Source organism: Halichoeres trimaculatus, unplaced genomic scaffold (genome assembly GCF_033239565.1).
Source record: "Halichoeres trimaculatus isolate MK-OKI-2021-1 unplaced genomic scaffold, fHalTri1.1 fHalTri1_scaffold_10, whole genome shotgun sequence".
In the NCBI taxonomy this organism is placed as follows: Eukaryota; Metazoa; Chordata; class Actinopteri; order Labriformes; family Labridae; genus Halichoeres; species Halichoeres trimaculatus.
Genome location: NW_027437187.1, coordinates 17,050,380 through 17,068,728, shown reverse-complemented (window position 1 = coordinate 17,068,728; position 18,349 = coordinate 17,050,380). Strand labels below are relative to the sequence as shown.

Here is an 18,349-nt window from a genome sequence, read left to right as displayed (position 1 = left end):
TTACATAGCTGCTGTATGTTTGTGGGTGTTAATGTGTTCTTACAGCAAAGGTACATTGAGCAAATTAATTGAACTGGTTCCTGCTACTTTAGTCAGCCTTCTCTCTTCAGTTAGCACTCATCCCTAGGTGAGACTACCTCCATCATCCTCATCCCTAAGATCTCCAGCGACAGGCCTGAATGACTATCACCCCGTAGCCCCTGTCCTGTGGGTTATGAAGTGCTTTGAGGAGCTGGTCATAGCCCACATTAAAGAAGCCTGTAGACCTCACCATGGACCCACCTAGGATTGAGTCCCTCACTGGGGAACTGGGTCCTGGACTTTCTGAGCAAAAGACTGCAGACCATCAGGATCCACAACACCCTCTCCTTTTCTATCACCTTCAGCACTGGCTCCCTCCAGGGCTGTGTGCTGAGCCCCCTCCTGTTCACTCTGCTTACTGCTTCACAAAACACCCAAGATGTCATATTGTGTAGTGTGCAGACAACACTTCAGTGGTGGGACGCATCACAATCAACAATGAGTCTGAGTACAGAGAGGAGGTGAAACACCTTGTGAATTGGTGTGGTGAGAACAACATCTGCATCAACGTCAAGAAAACAAAGGAGATGGTCGTTGAATTCTCCTTCCACAGCTGCCCCCTCTTCCCCTGCTTATTGGGGGAAGAGGGGATAAGCCACGCATTTTGTCTTTGAAATTTTGTAATAAGCTAAGATTTTTCTGGAATGCTAAAAGTTAATGTAGCTGATATTAAGTCAAACAAGACAACTTTCATTGAAACTCACTTCAGCCCAGATCCATTTTTGAAGCGTAAAAGCAACTGTATGAAGCATGCCCACCACACAATGGATGTAACACATACACTATAGAGATATTAGACTTGAATAAGGAACTAAACAAGTCTGAAATCGTATTATTTGGTTTAAATTTAGAATCAAAATCCTTTTTTTTTTTTTTAATGAAGCACTGATAAAAAGTGTGTATGTTGAGGAGCAAACAATGTATTGCAGCATAGTCTTCAGATTACAGGCCTCAGTGTGTCAGTCAGTGTGTTTTATTAATCCCTGTGTGTCACTGCATGAAAACAAGAATCAGACAATACAGAAAAACAACAATAGTTTATTTTAACCATATTTTGTGTATGTACTACAAACTCTGGTCTCTATAATCGATCTCCATATCTTTTAAAGGTTATCAAAGAATGCTTACATGAAAATCAATCTGGTATTCTTTTACATCATGTTTCTGTTTTTGCACTTTTAGAACAGGTTGTTTGCACATGTAAAATCAAAATTTAAAAATTTTTGTTTTTGTTTTATTCTCAAAATGTGTTTTTATATAAATCTACCACTAGAACAGCATTCAATCTCAAAAATGAAAAAAAAAAAAAAGAATGTGGAGAAAAAAAAATATTGACCAAAATATTTAGATATCTTACATACATGAGACAGCTGGACTAAAATGTAACAAATTTACGATTTAAATTTTCAGACAGTTTACCTTCAACTAAAGGCAAAAAAGGAGGATGGTTACACTCTCTTACATAAACAGAGTAGAAATGTGATCCACATCCCACCACTAGGAATCCAAACACAGACTAAATGACACAAAACCAGGCCATTCTATGGTTTACAAAAGTTCCAAACTCCACAGAAGTGCAATTATGAGATAAATAGTGTCCAGGTGAGAAAAAAAAAAAGTTCAATATGGAGTAAAAAGTTAAGTCATTTAGTCTGAACTAATTGTACTTGGGGACCTCATGTTAATAAGGAATCTAACAACCACATCCGTGTTGTGTGCAGCACATTCAAAGTGGAAAAAAGTGTTTCTCTCACGAAAGCAATCTCCAGATTTTTAGTGAACAGATCTTAATACACACACTCATAACTGCTACAACCCAGAATTTGCATTTCAATTTGTGTAAAACTCTCATTCACATTACTGTAACCTTACCCTTGAAATATACAGCAAAATGTCTCAGGATATGGACTTTCACAGGGGACTAATATAATCCAATTAGCCCTGTATTTAATGAAATAAGAAGGCAATTCACTGCAGAGTATTTATCCAGCAGATTACACTCACAGATTGCTCACATGTCTAATCTATGCAATTATTCTATCACATACAACAGAAAAACCCCAGGTGATGCTTCTCCACTGTGAATAGGGCTTAAGACTTTTATCTTATTGTTAATTTAGTGCCTTTTTTTGGCTAGTCATGTGATACCGTGAAAAAATCTTCATCTTCTCACTCATGTCATTGAAAAATGTATTAATGTAACAGTGTAAGGGAGGTGTTTCATTTGTCTTTGAGGTTTAAGTTTTTGGTAGGAATAATTCATCCAAAGATATTTGAGAGAGAATAAAAATAAAGTACAAAGACCACCAATCACAGCTCTCAACTCTTTATCCACTCTCTATCCATGGCAAAAGAAAATCATGTGCTCTGTACCAACAATAGTTTTTATTTTAAAGTCTCATGTTGCTGCTGTTCACTACTTACCACGAGTGGTGGTTTTTGTTTGGTAATTGTCATCAGCAACACCTTGAGTAATCAGAAATATAAAACTGAAATTAAAAAAAAAAGTTAATAGCATAATTTTTGCCCTTTTTAAATGAAGCACAACTTGCTCTAATTTATCTAAAACAAAACCTGGAACATCTCACTCGTTGTTGGACCTGACAGATGTCTTTCTAACCTCTGCTGTGTCCATCCACAGCCCTTGGGCACATCAATTAAAATGGAAAATTGTGTTGAAGCTAAGGGAGAGGAGGAAAGAGGCAGGTGCTTCCCAAACATCTGGTTGATGCCGGATCCCACATATCCACCCTCTAAAGCCTCCTGCAGAGGCTTCTGCAGCCTCCTGCTGCTCTGGGGCCAAGTCCTGTGGTTGGCAGGGGCAGGGTGTGAATGTGGGGCTGCCAGACACTGCCCACGTGAGAGCGTGGCACACAGATGACGGGCAATGTGATCAGACAGCTGCATAAAGGGTTTATGCTCTTTTCTGGGCTCATCAGTGGGACTCTGACAGCACTCAGTCCCACAGTACTGCAGACGAGGTAGGAGCTCCCAGCATGAAAAGGTGGCTTCAAAGCTCTTATCTTCATATGCAACAGCACAAAGCACTGCAGGGCAAAAGGGAAGGCCATAATAATAATTGAAACAATTTTAGCTAGCGTGCTTTTTCCAACACTCTAAGATCTACTTTTTTTTGCAATCTTTCTGATCTTTACATCTTTTCAAAGTTCAGATCAGAGTGATGTTGATTAGTTCTGCTCCTGCATCCCTTAAATCCAATCGGTCTTAATGCAATTAATATAATGCTCTTTATTACGATCAGGAGATAAAACAGCTTGACTTGCAACTTAACTTGAAACAAGTGGGAACAAGGTATCAAATAGTATTTGTATAATACACTAGGAACATAAAGACAGATGTGAGCTTCTTTCCTAGATAATCAATACATTTTAATTTAGCTATAATAGCAAAATGCAGGAAATTTTCCCTCAACAGAGCCTAATGCTAATGTGATAAAATTAGGATCAAATCTTTCCTCACGTGTTGGTTCATCTCGGTTACAGGTGGTCACGAAAGATATCATCCCTTCACAGCTGGAGAACATCACTAATGTGCTCTAGATTCCTTTGATTGACATGGGCAGAATGAGGTTACTCTCTCATCTCATCTCATCTCAAGTCTGCATTTTACCCAGAAAGGAACATTAATTTGCTTCTGGAGTTTTGCTTCGAAGGATTTCTTCACACAAAGTCGAAAGGCATATTAGTAAACCAACCCCGTGAAACAAGAAGAGAAAGAGAAAAAAACAAACATGAAATAAGTGCTGAAAAAATAATTGCAGAATACAGTTTTTCTTGATTTAACCACGATAGTTTTTTTTTCTTAAATAAATAACTTCTGTTTTGTAAAGACACTTTTTGAAACAGTAGACATACCCTAATTTCCAAAGTCATTGAATACACATCACCAGCAACTGATTTGCCCAACACATGAGCCACAGTCCTCTGTGTTTGAGCCATAGTCCTCACAACCAGTTGTCAGTATTGTCCAGTCAGACATGTTTTTATTCAATTCCTTCAGTTTTATAGTGTCTCATGTTTGAAAAAAAAGTTTTAGATTTGGGTCTCTTGTACGTTGTCTTTTGAGCTGGCCCGAATTAACAAAGGTTCGTGCACTGAGCTGTGTATGGAGTTGATAGTGGCATGGTTGTATGCAGTCTTATAAGTGTTATAGTGGTTGAGGTGCTCGTGCTCAAGAGGAGGCAGAGTCAGGTGGCCCTCCATGCCCGGGCCTCCTGTTACACAGTCCTCATCCACATTGATGATCTCAATAGTGCGTGTGGGTGCATGGTGGTTCTGCTGGTGGTGCTGCTTACGCATCTTGTAGAAGATGATCAGCATGACCGCTGCCATGAGTGTGATTGCAACAAAGCAGCCAATGATGATCTTGGTGGTCTTCATTACCTCATCCAGGCCGTTCAGTGAGCCCTCTCCTACTGGCTCCGTGACAGGGATTGTGTACGTCTTCTCTGTGGCGCGTGTGGTGAGTGGCGTCCGGACTGTCGTGGTGGTTGTAGAAGTGGGTGACACAGACTCCCATGTTCCAGCAGAGGGAGTGGGGCCCACCTTCTGCTGCACTGTAGTTGTGTAGCCTTCATTATGCGGCGTCTCTATGGTCTCCACTGTGACTGTGGTGAAGTAGCTGAAACTGCTGTTCTCTGTGGATGACACATTGAGCGTTGCAGATGCTGTTGTGTTACCTGCAGAGTTACTAACCATACATGTATACGTGCCTGTGTCCTGCATGGTAACATTGGTGAAGTTCAGAGTGCCATCGTTGAGAACAGAGATTCTGATCTTGTATGCACCGTGTGTCATGATGGAGCCATTGGGTGTAATCCAGCTTACAGATGTCAAGGAGCTGGCTCTGCATCTTAACTCTGCGGCACTCCCCTCTGTCACATTTAGATCTGCAGGAGGCTCCACAATAACAGGAGCATAACAGTGAAAGTAGTTCTGGTCCAACTCGCCAATGTATCGCCCCTTATGGTGGGACGGTGAGCTGCAGCGTGCACAGCAGCTGGTGTTTGCTGGAACCATCTCCTTAAGCCACCAGCTTAGCCAAAGGATGTCACAGTTACAATTCCACGGGTTGTGGTGCAAGTGCACTCTCTCCAGGTGATGTAAAGGTGTGAAAAGATCATGGGGCAAAAGGGTAAGGTTATTATGGGCTAGATTAAGCTCCACTAAAGACTGCAGATCATCAAAAGAGTTTCTTTCGATGGTCTGGATCTGGGCATGCATCATCCACAGCTTCTGCAAATGGATAAGCCCTTTAAAAGAGCCAGGCCGGATGACAGATAGCTGGTTCCCTGACATCTCCAGTTCATCCAGCTTCACCAGGGGAATAAGGTTGGGAATTTCCTTCAGATTGCACATTCCCAGATTTAAGTAGCGCAGATTGCTCAACCCTTCAAATGCTCCCTCAGAGATGTAAGAGAGCCGTTTGAGCTCCCCAAGGTCCAACCGCCTCAACGAGGGCACTCTATTGAAAGCATAGGAGGGAATGCTCTCTATGGGGTTATTTCTCAGCCAAAGCTCCTTTAGTTTGGACAGGTACTCAAATGCCCCATTTGGGATAGTAGTGAGGCGATTATCAAAAAGCTCCAGGGTATTGAGGCTGGCCAGTCCATTGAAGGCTCCCAGCTCAATTTTGCGTATGTGGTTTTTGCTCAGCTGCAGAATCTCCAAATGTCTAAGGTGCTTGAAGCTGTCCACCTTTATGACCTGGATGAGATTTTCTTGTAGATTCAGGTAGCGTGTGTTGGTCGAGATGCCATCAGGGACTTCCCGCAGGCCTCGTCTGGTGCAGATGACTTTGCTGAATTGGTTACTGCAGGAGCAGACGGAGGGGCACGTCTGAGCACGTACCAGCCCTGCCACCACGAGCAGCTGGAGGGCCAGGAGCAGCACAAACAAAGGGTCGGACAAGGCCCGATTCCACCTAGGACCTCGCATCATCTGCTGCTGCTGAGAGGAGGTCATCTTGTTTAACATTCATAATTCATTGACTGGTCGTCCACTCTTTGGAAAGAGGATTCTGGCACACTGTATGGAAAGAAGAGAGAAAAGAAAAGGAGATATGTTAGACAACCACTCTTCTTATCCTTATCCTTATCACTGCATTACCAAAACGTTGCATATTAGAAGTTCAACCAATAAATATTTTACATGAGATCTTCTCCAAAGTTTTCTTTGGGTGCATGCTGTGCCCCTTTCACTCTCTCAGTCTTTGTCACATGAGATAAAATCACTATGGAGACAAAGAGATCAGTGCTGTGTCTTTGCGTGAGGAAGAAAGTAGGGAAGAAAAGCAGCAATGTCTGCCAAGTTGTGTGATTTATATTTTAGACTGGGGGGACATAAATAATAAGAGAGCTCACCATCCGTCAGACCTTCAAATGAGCCAAGATACCTGAAGACATCTGAACATGACCTACAGTTTCTCAAAGGCATAAATGTGACTGAAATGTCGAAGAAACCAGCCAATACAGACTTTAGAAACTTGTACAACTTTATTGCATCGAGCGGGGAAACTGGGAATACTGACAGTGAAACGATGCTATAGCAGCTTTTAAGTTTAACTGAATGACACATGCTCATTGACTTTTTTTTTTGTCTTTAATGTTTTCCTCTTTTTTTCTGCTCAATCACCCAAGTATCCCCTCATCTTTATGGTTGCATAGTGACTCACAATTTTAGGAATGTGCAAGTCATACATTATAAATGATAAGCAGAAACAGGAGACAGTGAAGCGACAGTGCTATTCGTTGAAGTAAACCTTGAAATAAAAAAAAAATCACTTGAAAAGCAGAAACCTAAAAATTTAAGAGTCATAAACTGTCACAGAAGCTGTGCTTAAAAAAATGACTGCAAATCAGCACGCATCAGTGAAAAATCTCTGCAAGTGAATGTCATAGCCCTAAGTATGTCTAAATTATTGAAATGGTGCTTCAGATTGAATTAAATTTCCAGCAGACGTGCATTAATGAACAAGTCATGTGGTGTAAGCTGAGAATAATGTTTCTGGATGGAGTTTATTAAAGATTTCTCATATGAAATCTCAAACTTCAACTCTTCTTTGGGCATACATATCTATCAAGATTGATTCATTAGCAATAACATAGATCCATAAAGGCAAAAAAAAAAAGTGAGACACAAATCAGAAAAAATCACAAAATAAAAACTTTTTTTCCATAAAAAAATAGGTTTTCAGTAGAGAAATAAAACAGGGAACTGCTTGTGCAAGTTTGATCACCATTGGCAGGCTTTTTCCAAAGTCTGGGGGCTCTCACAGAGAAAGCTCTATCACACTTGGTCTTTAATCTAGAATTTGGGACAGCCAGTAGAGCACTGTCGGAGGATCTCAGACTGCACGCAGGTTCATACAGTGATAAAAACTCAGAAGTGAGGCCCAAGTCAGTTTTGGGCCTTGGATGAGACCAAAACAATCCTAAAAGCAACAGGCAGACAGTGTGGGTCAGCTAAAGTTGGAGTGATGTGGACACATTTCCTTTTTTGTTCTGTTCTTTTCTTTCTTTCAATTTTTTTTTTTTTTTTTTTTGTAAAGTCAAGTTGCTGCATTTTGGACTGTTAGTAGACAGGTAGACAGTAGATGGTTTCTGGCTGAGACACCGGTGGCTGCATGATGGCAGAGAGGGGCAACGTTAGTGTCATTTTACAGCTGAAGACCCAAACGCTGCAAGCTGTAATGTCTTCAGCAAACAAATAATATTCCATGGCAACACCACAAACTTATACATCCATTTCTTAACTCCCTAAAAAGAGAATTCTGCAAAGTCAACAGGGCGAGGGGGAGAATCCCTAAACTACAAGCTCTGGCAGCCAGTCAGTGAGGTGAGTGGAGCCATGGTTTTGCTCTCCCAAAACATGAGGGAGCAGTGACATCTCCCTCATATTTTGCTTGATGTCATCCCTTCACATGATTCATCATTACTGTCACAGAGGCTGTTTTTGCCTCCTCTCTCGGAAACACTTTAGGCAGGTCTGAAGTGAGTCACAGAACTAACACAGATATAGAGAAACATTTATAGTCTTTAATCTACCTGACCTGAATGTTTTGAATGTGGGTGGAAACTGGAGTGCATTCAGGAAATCAATGTGAATACGGAGATAAAATAAAAAATGAAGTTAGGAGGAATAAACTTGCAGCTGTCTGTGTTTAAAACTGAGACAGCTACTGTAAGAATTATTATTTGCCATTGAAAAAAAAAAACAAAAAAAAACAAAAAAAAAACAAAGGCTCAACCTTATTCAGCACTAAGAGAATTTGGACAAATACAACTGTCAATTTTATTTTAGATCCAAAAGTTTTCCAACGCTTCTTACAAACTTAAAATAATGTAAACCTTTCAAACACTGTACCAGAACCGGGTCTGGAAGAACCCAGGCCCAGCCCACTTTTGATATAGATATATTGTAAGAAAGTTACTGTTACATAGTAAAAACAAACAAACAAACCCTTTCACATGTGCTCCAAACTGCTCACAGGCAGAGATGAGCCAGCAGTGTGAGTAAGAAAGACCTGCTTTTGGCTGCTGACCTCAAGCACCTCATCATTTGTGCAGCAAAATGAGAGACAGTCAGTTTCTCATCTTTCACAGTAGTACTCTGAGAGAGGGATTTATACTTTGACAGTTTACACAAGAAGTCTGAGATGGTGCAGGGTGTAATTCAGATATCTGTGGACACAGAGGGCCTAACAGTGTCATCATTTTCAGCCACAATGAATGCAAACTCTTTGACCAAAGATAAAGCTGTACTACACTGTTCTGATAAAACTGCTAGCTGACAGGTCTCTCTGTTGCTCTAAAAGTTATCTGTGGTCAACATTAACACAGGGACCCCTCTCAACTTAATGACTAACTGAGACAGTTCTTCAAGCAGTTGAGAGTTTGCATTTTTAAACGTGTGGGATATGATCAAACCTATTTATTAGCTTCCTCACAGAGTTTGGCCAAGGCATGCACCAATCCTTCCTGGTATCAATACATACTCAAGAAGTCAGAACAAATATCAGCAAAAAAAAGAAGACCAGATGTCTATTCAACCCAGTTCTGTGCTTTTCTGTGTTACAACCATGCCTGTGTAATGCTTCATTAATGCTGTTAGGTTGGTGCATTTTTACTAGTTAGAGCTTAAAGGGACTGTGAGGGCTACCAGTTTAAAGTGGACAGCAGCAACATCTTTGGCTGGGACCACCTGCACACTGCCGTGATGATATGACTCTTAACAAGGGTTGTGTCTGTTTTGACAGATGACTGGAGATCAAATCATTTTAGCACCACATGTCTTTGTGTCAGACAACTTCACCAAATGCAACACAGTGATATATTTATCAACAGTTATGTAGCGCTGTTGTTTGACACGTGATAATAAGCAAACTTTGTAGGTTTAAACTGTTGTTTATAGCCAGTTCTATATTTAGCCCTGCTCACAGTAATAAAGCATATATCTAGAAGTGAGGTTTTTTCAAGATCACCCAGAAAGTCCTCACAGTCCCTTTAAAGTAAGTATGATGGAAGATAACTGTGAGGAGAGCAATAAAGAAAATAGAATGTTACATTCATACTGGTATCAGATATCAGATCAGTGTCATCCAATACCAAAGCCCAGGCAGAGGTACTGGTAACAGGACTTAAAGAGTTGAATCTAATGGAGTGCAGACAGCCTATCGGTCAATGTAGTTAGCCTTCACATGGGCAGCCCGGGTTTGAATCCAGCCTGTGGCCTTTATCCTGCTTGTCAGTCTCTGTTTCCTGCTCTATCCACTGTCTCCTCCTCTCTGATTAGAGGAATAAAAAACCCCAAAAATAATTTAAAAAAACAAACAAAAAACAAAACAAAACAGAACATATGCTGGATGTGTGCATCCTAAGTTTGCTCTAAATACTTTCTGCAGTCAATGGATAGCAGTTTGTGTGATACTAATCCAAGCACTACGTTTCTTTTGGGGATTGAAATGTTAAGAACTACCAATCCTCTCTGTTTTTACAAGTTTGAATGATCATTCAAAGTAACCAAGCAAGCGAGCACTTGAGCACTTTGAGACGAGTCTTCTTGTGATTCTGTTTGGCAAAATAGAATTAATTTTATATGTGAATGCTGTTGTGGGATTACATAATTTCTGCCTCTCATGTTCAGCATGCAGCCTAATCTATCACAGAGTTCTTCACTCCACAACGAGCAGGCTATTACTGTAACTACTGATTAATAGCTTGATTACTGACTCCATTTATTCTGCAATTATAAAATTCAGATTCAAAGCAGCCAAAGCCTGAGGGTGGAGCAAAAATGTGTGTTCAAGCAAAGAACCGGGCAAATTTGACTAGGACCACACAGCAGGCTGAAAATCTCAGCCCATTAGGGCAGCTTTTGTTGTGTCAGGAAATAAAATCTCGCAAAAACTCTTTTGACTGTGATAAAATTCAGAAAGAAAAATGGATTTCTTTTTACTGACCCTGTCTGGAGTACATTGAAATAGACTGAAAGGTGGCCAAGGTGCATATTTCTGTTTCAGAAAAAATCACACCACACACATGCACACAAATATTAAATGAACAAAAAAAATAAATAAACAAACAAAGATGATAGATAGATAGATAGATAGATAGATAGATAGATAGATAGATAGATAGATAGATAGATAGATAGATAGATAGATAGATAGATATTTTACTGAAGTGGATTTGTTAATAACTTTCTCTCTCTCTGATAAGGAATCCCCGTGCCGTTTTCCCCTTTGTTCTCATCCTTTTCATCGGATCAAACCAGGAGAAGATAAACAATGAATCAGCAGAGCAGAGCCAAAATTATGGCCACAGAAAAAAAAAAAATTATATACAAAGCAAGAAAGTACACTCTCCCACTGACAATGAAAGGTGGAAAATTGGATCCTTGTGTGCATTGAGGGAATTAGATTAAGAGTGATTAGAAAACAAGACTTGGTGAGGAAAAAAAGCATTTCAAAACTTCAATCTTAAAAGATCACAAACTGCCTACTGTGTCTTTTCCCTGCTCGAGAGAACTAAAGACTGACCCAGATCACATTACAGAGCAAGATCTGTACTATTTCTGAATTTATTTCAAGTTAATGACCGGAAAATCTCACACTGAGTCCACCCTTCCTCCAAACAGCCTAATGAATAAATGCAGCTGTCTTTTAAAAACACAACACTTCATTTATTATCCATTAAAATTGCCAGGATAAGAAAATATTTTAAACTTTTTTTTTTTTTTTTTTAATTTAGGAAACATTTTAAAAATGATTTAAGAATCAAACAGTTATATAAGAAAGAGTCTTGAATGCTGAATCACAGTACTACTTTATCTTTAAAAAAAGATGGATAACTCTGAGTCATCCATATAAAATCAAAATTGGTGTGTTTTTAGTAGCTACAGCTTAGAGCTCCTGTAATGTCACTGGTGGCAGTAAAATAGTTTATCAAACATTTACTAAAGCCTTTTATTAGAGTAGCCGGATGGAATTGGCGCCCCATTGGCAAAGAGGTGCACTCATCTTTGGGTGCAAAGTGTAAAAATAACGTATACCCCTTTTTTTTCTAGTCTCTGATCTATCACTTAGCTTAACCCCCTACCTTGCACCAATAATTTCTGGTACTAATATGATCTAAACAATGAATCGTGTGATGACAGTCAAATTCGCTTTTGTTGAGGTGACAGAATTATATTCAGTCTGTGTCATGATTGACTTTTAACTCCTCACAGCAGTTTTAAGTTAACCATCATGGAGTTCAAATTTAACTCTGGTTGATTTAAAGCTAAGGGACATCACAGTTTTTGTTTTGTATTACAGACACACTCAATGACACATTGAGCAGCCTTGATTTGAAACAAAATGTTAAAATGGGTGAATCATCCATTTCAAACATTAGAAAATACTCTGGTCAGTAGTTGTAAAGTTGAAAAGTTTAAGCATACATTTTGAATTCTGTGGACATCATTGTAAATAAAATGTGGCCTGTTATGAATCAAGTGAATTGACAGAACAAATGAATGTGTCATTATAGACCCATGTGTGCCCTATTACTCATGAATCTGGCTGCAGTTCCATCAAAAGGCCTTTTACTCCGGTTCCCAGAAAAGCCTCATGAGGCTCTGCCATTAAACCACTTACAGGTAACTAATGGGGATTTACTTTGGCAGGTGAAGAAACAAGGGACTCATCTTTTTGCTCTTGACACAACGAATCAATACCCCTACAGTGTAAAAACAGTGCATGTGCTTTTCACTGAAATGCTTATTGCTTGTCTCTTTTTGTCACTCGAAGAACATTCGTGACCATGTCAAGGCTTCACGGATAGATTCAGAGTTAGTCAAGAGACTGCACCATATGTTTCAGATTAGAGAATAAACCAACTGAAAGAACATTGCTGTTTTTTAACTCTGACAAGATTTCAACACTCCTCAAAACTTAGCCTGCTCAACACCATCATTGGAAGAAGTCAAATAGCAACATTAGGTCGCATAAAATCCTCATTTGGAGAGACTCTGAGAGTTTATTACCTAAAGCCTCTACCAGAGCTTAAATGTGCATATATTACAGTTTCTCTTGGGAACTCATAATAGCACTATGTGACTATCACGTATTTTCGTGGGTGTAACATGACACACACTTGACAGTTTTTGCCAGAGGCGTTTGTATAGCCCAATGGAAAATTGGGTGTAGGAGCATTGTGATGCAGATATGCAGAGGCTCTGTATTTGTGTGACACAGTAGAGCAGTTTGTTCACTTGATATAGGATGTAAAAATAAGCACAATAGTAATGGATTACTTATACTGGACTTGCCTGCAAACATTGTGCTTTTATAAGATGCATGTTTCACCACATGGATATATATATATCATTATTATAATTATTGTTATCTAGAAACCAAGGTACACAGTTTCCACCAAATTCTGTTATTATCCCCCTTTTTTGGAGCAATCCTGTAGAATGTAACATATTTTCTGCATTATAAATCAGCCAGAAAAAGCCACATTAATTATTTAGCAGGGCTATTGGAAATTCTACTGGGGCTCAAGGTTCCTAAAATAAGCCTGGTGACGCCACAGCTTGTCAAAATGCACTGAGTGATTTTCTTCCCCGCTCTTTTTCCAGGGTCAACAAACATCTCCTGCCTGAAGTCTTCACAAACACATTTGTGGCCTTGTTTCAATGGTGGCAACAAAAAAAGACAGAAGCTGCCTAAGGTTTTAATCATTTGGTCGATGCTTGAGTGCATGCTGAATATGAACTTCATGGTGAAGAGTGACTGAAAGAATTTTTATCTCTCACACTGTGTGGCAAGAACGAAATGGACGATGAGCGATGTGAAGTGAGGATACGACAAAGGAAGGTCAGCATGTAGGCTGGAGAAATAAAGAGAGAAAGGGGAGGGGAGAGAAGAGACTAATGAGATATAAATCAAATCAGGCCACTGCATATTACTGCCAGGAATCTTACAACAATTCCAAATATAAACCAGAATCCTTCATGGATTCCAGTCCAGTGTGGGAGGGATACCCACCACATTCATCACAAGCCTTCTCTCCCCTTTCTTTATCTCAAACCACCCAGCATCGACTTACTGTACAAACCATTAATTGAATGGATGGAGGTAGACCTCTGTAGTGCATCTATCATGAAACGTATGTAGTTATATGGAGCAACAGCATTTTACCACCATTTATACCAACAGTTTCTCTTGCGTTGAGGCAGAAAATCCTGCCCTCGAGGCAATGACAGGAACTGGTGTGTGTCTCCTGCAGAAGTTGTGTGATATTTTCAAGAAAAAAAAAAACAGAATAACATGCAAATTGTGTCCTTCCAGCCCTACCCTCCAAATCCTCCCCTCAACACCAAACGAGTGACAGAAAGTTGAAACTGAAAAAAGATGGGACAACAAACAGTGATCAAAAAAAAAGAAAACATTTTCAAAAATTATAAACTGTCATCAATAAAACAGTGGCATCAAATAAATAGAAAATAATGATTTGAATTTGTTATCTTAAAAAATACCCTGCTATGTGTGTACAAGACCACAGAGACCATAAAGGCACAGGGACAATCAACCTAGGTGAGAAACAAGACACAGGTGAAACACATGAGGAGCAGTCAACCAAGAGGGAAAAACATGGAGAACTAGACCAAACACAGGGAAACACGAGACGAGAATCACAGAATAATTTTCCAAGAAAGTCAAAATACACAAGAAAACAAGTGAAACCCAAGAAAACCCTAAACCCTAAAATACACAAACCCTCCAAAAACGGATCATGACATCCATAAAATCTAGAATTCAATTCAAATCCTTCTCCAAGTTTCCTGTGTTATAACATTCCCAGAATTTCTGTGCATCCATTCTCCTCCAAAGCCTCTCTCTCTGTTCCTCTTAGTAATGATCATTGGAAACATAGATGAACTCCAATATAACTACTGTGGTGAAGAGTCAAAAGAGAGGTAGAAGTACAACCCAGGCTTAAGGTGTACAAGCAGCACTGTCACTGATGTTAGCTCATTTAGCTCCTCTAATTACAGGCCCTGGAAGTTTCATAATAACATAAAGTATTGATGAATTTATAGAGGAGACCGTTTCTGAAGCTGTCACCAGACACATCACAACTCATGAACTCGAGCCTTTCAGAAAAAAAAAAAAAAAAAAAAAAAACCCTTATGGTGTGAAATCTTAAGAGTGTTTTTTTAACCTGGTCACTAAATTATGAACACTGCAAACAAGACCCTATTCTGAGGCACCAACAGCCCCTGAATACACATTTTAATGTAGAATGTGAAAATACAGGTTAGGACTTGCATAACCGTCATGTCAAACTTGTTTTGCAAACTGTGCAATCAAAAATCCCACAATGAGCCTCAAGAAGCGAAGTTTTATGTTCAAAACCCAGTTTTATGGAAGTACATCATTCAATATTCTATGAGCAGGGACACTTTCTAACCCCATCATGTGTGGTTCAGTAAAAAATGTGTGCCACTACCCCAAACTCCCTCAGCTGCAGATTCAGACCACCGTGCTACACATTTTAAGCCACTGCCAAATGAAGTGTTCAGAAATGTTAAGAGAGAAAAAACTGAAGATGGTCATACTGTAGCTCTTTTCAGTGTCTTTTGTTTTCCCCAGCCAAGCGAAACAGACAAGCCGAGTACTTTGAATTGGTGCTAACTAGCCAAGTGAGACAAACTGACAGCTGCTCCCCTGCCCACAGCCTGACATGCTTCCACTCACAGCTTGTCTGCCTCATCCATAACAAGATGGTGAAACTGATTTGATTCATCTAACACACTGTGAATTTAAGCAGCATTTGCTGCTAGAAATTTGGAACAAGGAAGTTACAGTACAATAGAAGTCCAGAATTCCTTTCCTTTTTCATCTTTATAACATCCACTGGTGAAATACTAAAGAAGGTTTAGTGTTTCCTTCCTTCCTTCCTTCCTTCCTTCCTTCCTTCCTTCCTTCCTTCCTTCCTTCCTTAGTAAAGGTGCGGCACATTGTGATGTAAAGGCAGTGAGGCTAAAGTGCTAAAGTTAATAAAAAAGTATCGGGCAATCCCGGTATTCACAGACGCTTAGTGGTGGCTGCATGCAATGCTGCTGTCAGCCTTGTCCTAAGTTTAGATAAGTATCTAAAACATAAAAATAATAAAAAAAAAAAAAAAAAAAAAAAAAAGAAAAACAGTCCCTCTAAGAACTACCAATAATTAGGAAGTCAGAAGTCACCAGAATCAATCTTTTGCAGGAAAGGGTGAAGAGCCATGTGATCTATGAAATAAATATTAACCACTTTCCACCAAACAGGTTATTTTCTATAACTACTGTATACAGCAGTGGTTTCCAAGAATAAAGCTTTAAACATCTACTTTGTGGACTTAACCTACAAACAGCTGAGCAGAGAGATGTCGTCAGGTAGAAGTGAGAAAGGGAAATCACACAACAGGATGTGTTTAACCTGACATAAATGTGATTTGTGGGACAAAAGTACAGAGGAGCTGTAATAATAAGCTTTAGCTATAATTTAACTTATACCAGGTGGCCGTGCAGGGGTCTGAACTGTCTGTTCTGTTAACAAAACTCTATAATGAAAATTCTGTAGCCATCATACAACCAACACACATCCCTCCGGAGCAGCTGTTGTCAGCCCCCTGGGGTAAAAATCAACATGTAATTGAACATTTCAATTTTTATGGTCTTCATGGTTGAGTTGTAGCGTTAGCCTGCTAATTTGATATGATTCACTTCAAACTGAACCAGCCATGAAATGTAACATTTGACAAAGAGAAAAGGACTTCTATGGGATGACTCATGGTAACATTTGCGCCATTTAGCGAACCTCCCACACTGAGCTTTGCAGTTGTCACACCTTTGAACACAAAGGAGACACATGTCACAACTTAAAGTGTTTCCTGGTGTCAAAACTGTCTGTGGCCTCGGTGAGTCTTAAGCAATACAAATTAAACACGTTTTTTGATTGTTGCTCTCACTTTTAGATACCTGAATCTTTTTATTGGTTTCAGTTTGATGTTTCTGCAAAAAGATCTCCACGCAATACTATGTAGCAAAAGGATGTGCCTTAAATGGACCCAAACTGCTGTCTAAACCTTCCCTTACAATGTCCAACTTAGCCTTCATTATTTTCAACCAGACATTTCTGGGCAGAGAGTAAGCATTGTTTCATCAGCCAATCACAGAGTGTCCCGAGTGCAAGTGACTTTGTGTGTTAATTAGCTGGTGGAAGAAGCTATCGCGAGCAGCTATGACAGTGGCGTGAGTTGGCTTTCTACTGAGCAGGTATGTGTCAAATACCCATGATCATTTTGAGCTAACATGCCAAGTCAGGTGCACAGTTCTGGAGTCTCTCACACGTAGAAACATAATGATGCAGGTGGTTGCTGGGCTAGTGATTGTTTTCATGTAGTCTGTGGGTGAACGCTGCCGCTGGCACTAAGCCAAGGAGGAGGAGCCCAGTTTGAATTTGTGTTAACTAACAAGTAACGAAAATTCCTGCAGACCCTACTTTTAACCAAAATCTCCCCATATTATCTCCCAAAATAAAATGCTGATTCTGACTGGATTGATGTTATCATAGGATCTCTTGTATGGTCTGATGTTTGGTTGATTACCTGCTCTGGAACATTCACAAACCAAAATTTATATACAACATATTGAAAACACAATCAGCACCTGCAATAATTACAAATTGTTAAGAGGTCCATTAATCCTGCATGAACCAAGATTTATAGGTGCACTTGTCAGCTACAATACTTTGCAGATTACATCGCAGGACAGGATTTTGCTTTTCTTTTCCATAACAGAGATAGTGGGGCCGTGGTTTGCTTTTGCATTAGTCACCCGTGCCTCTAGATATTAATCAAAATGTTCAAAAATTAAGAATGCAAACAGAAACCGGAATAGTAGTTGCATTAGTGGCAACAAGCAGTGGTGAAATGTGACAAACTTTTTTTGTAGATTGAACTCATTGGAGTGCAATCAGGTTGTCCCTGCCATAGCTTTATTTTTTAGAAATGAATTAACCTTGTTAAGTAGTTTTGACCTATTAAAGAATATATTTGTAATAACCGACATGTTTAACCTTCTTTATAGGAAAAAAAAAGGAAAACACACACACACACACACACACACACACACACACACACACACACACACACACACACACACACACACACACACACACACACACACAAACTTGTATAGCTCTTTGCTCTGGATGCTGTATCATTTCCATTTATTACTTTCAGTTCACAGGTTGAGTTTTGTGCGACAATAGAGGAGCAGAAAAGGCCTTCAAAAGCTCATTAACATCAACATTCAGTCTGAATTGGAAAGTACACAGAAGAGGAAGAAAAGGACGGGGAAAAAAAGGTCATTAGGAAAGAAAGATGCAAGCTCATCTAATGAACTGTTGTATAATGTCAGATAGGAGTAAGTGTTCTGTTTGAACTGGTATGCCTGTAGACGATTTAATATGCAGATAGCTTCTTAAAGTAAATGCACATAGACTGGCTGGCAGAATTATGTTGGGACCAGTATGTTTCAGCGCGACTGAAAAGCACAAAGCATACTTTTTAACATTTCCTTGTTTCATTATGTTATAGACGTAACCAGAAGGGTGAAACATGTAATTAAAGACTCCGCTCAAGTTTTACAAATGAACATAGCCTCCAAGCAGGCTTACTTTTAATCATCACCGTACTTTATAATCTCATTTTCAACAG

At 39.5% G+C, this 18,349-nt stretch overlaps 1 protein-coding gene across 3 annotated transcripts in view; it reads right to left on the bottom strand.

The window, feature by feature from the left end:
- Positions 1-1,202: 1,202 nt before the first annotated feature.
- The window catches only part of lrrc4ca (leucine rich repeat containing 4C, genome duplicate a), a 194,545-nt gene continuing 177,398 nt past the window's right edge, over positions 1,203-18,349 (bottom strand). For all 3 annotated transcript variants that reach the window (XM_074677980.1, XM_074677981.1, XM_074677979.1), the window contains one exon: positions 1,203-6,128. In XM_074677980.1, coding sequence (XP_074534081.1) covers positions 4,134-6,077 — 1,944 coding nt within the window. In that variant the 5' untranslated portion in view covers positions 6,078-6,128 and the 3' untranslated portion in view covers positions 1,203-4,133. The remainder of the gene's footprint in view (positions 6,129-18,349) is intronic.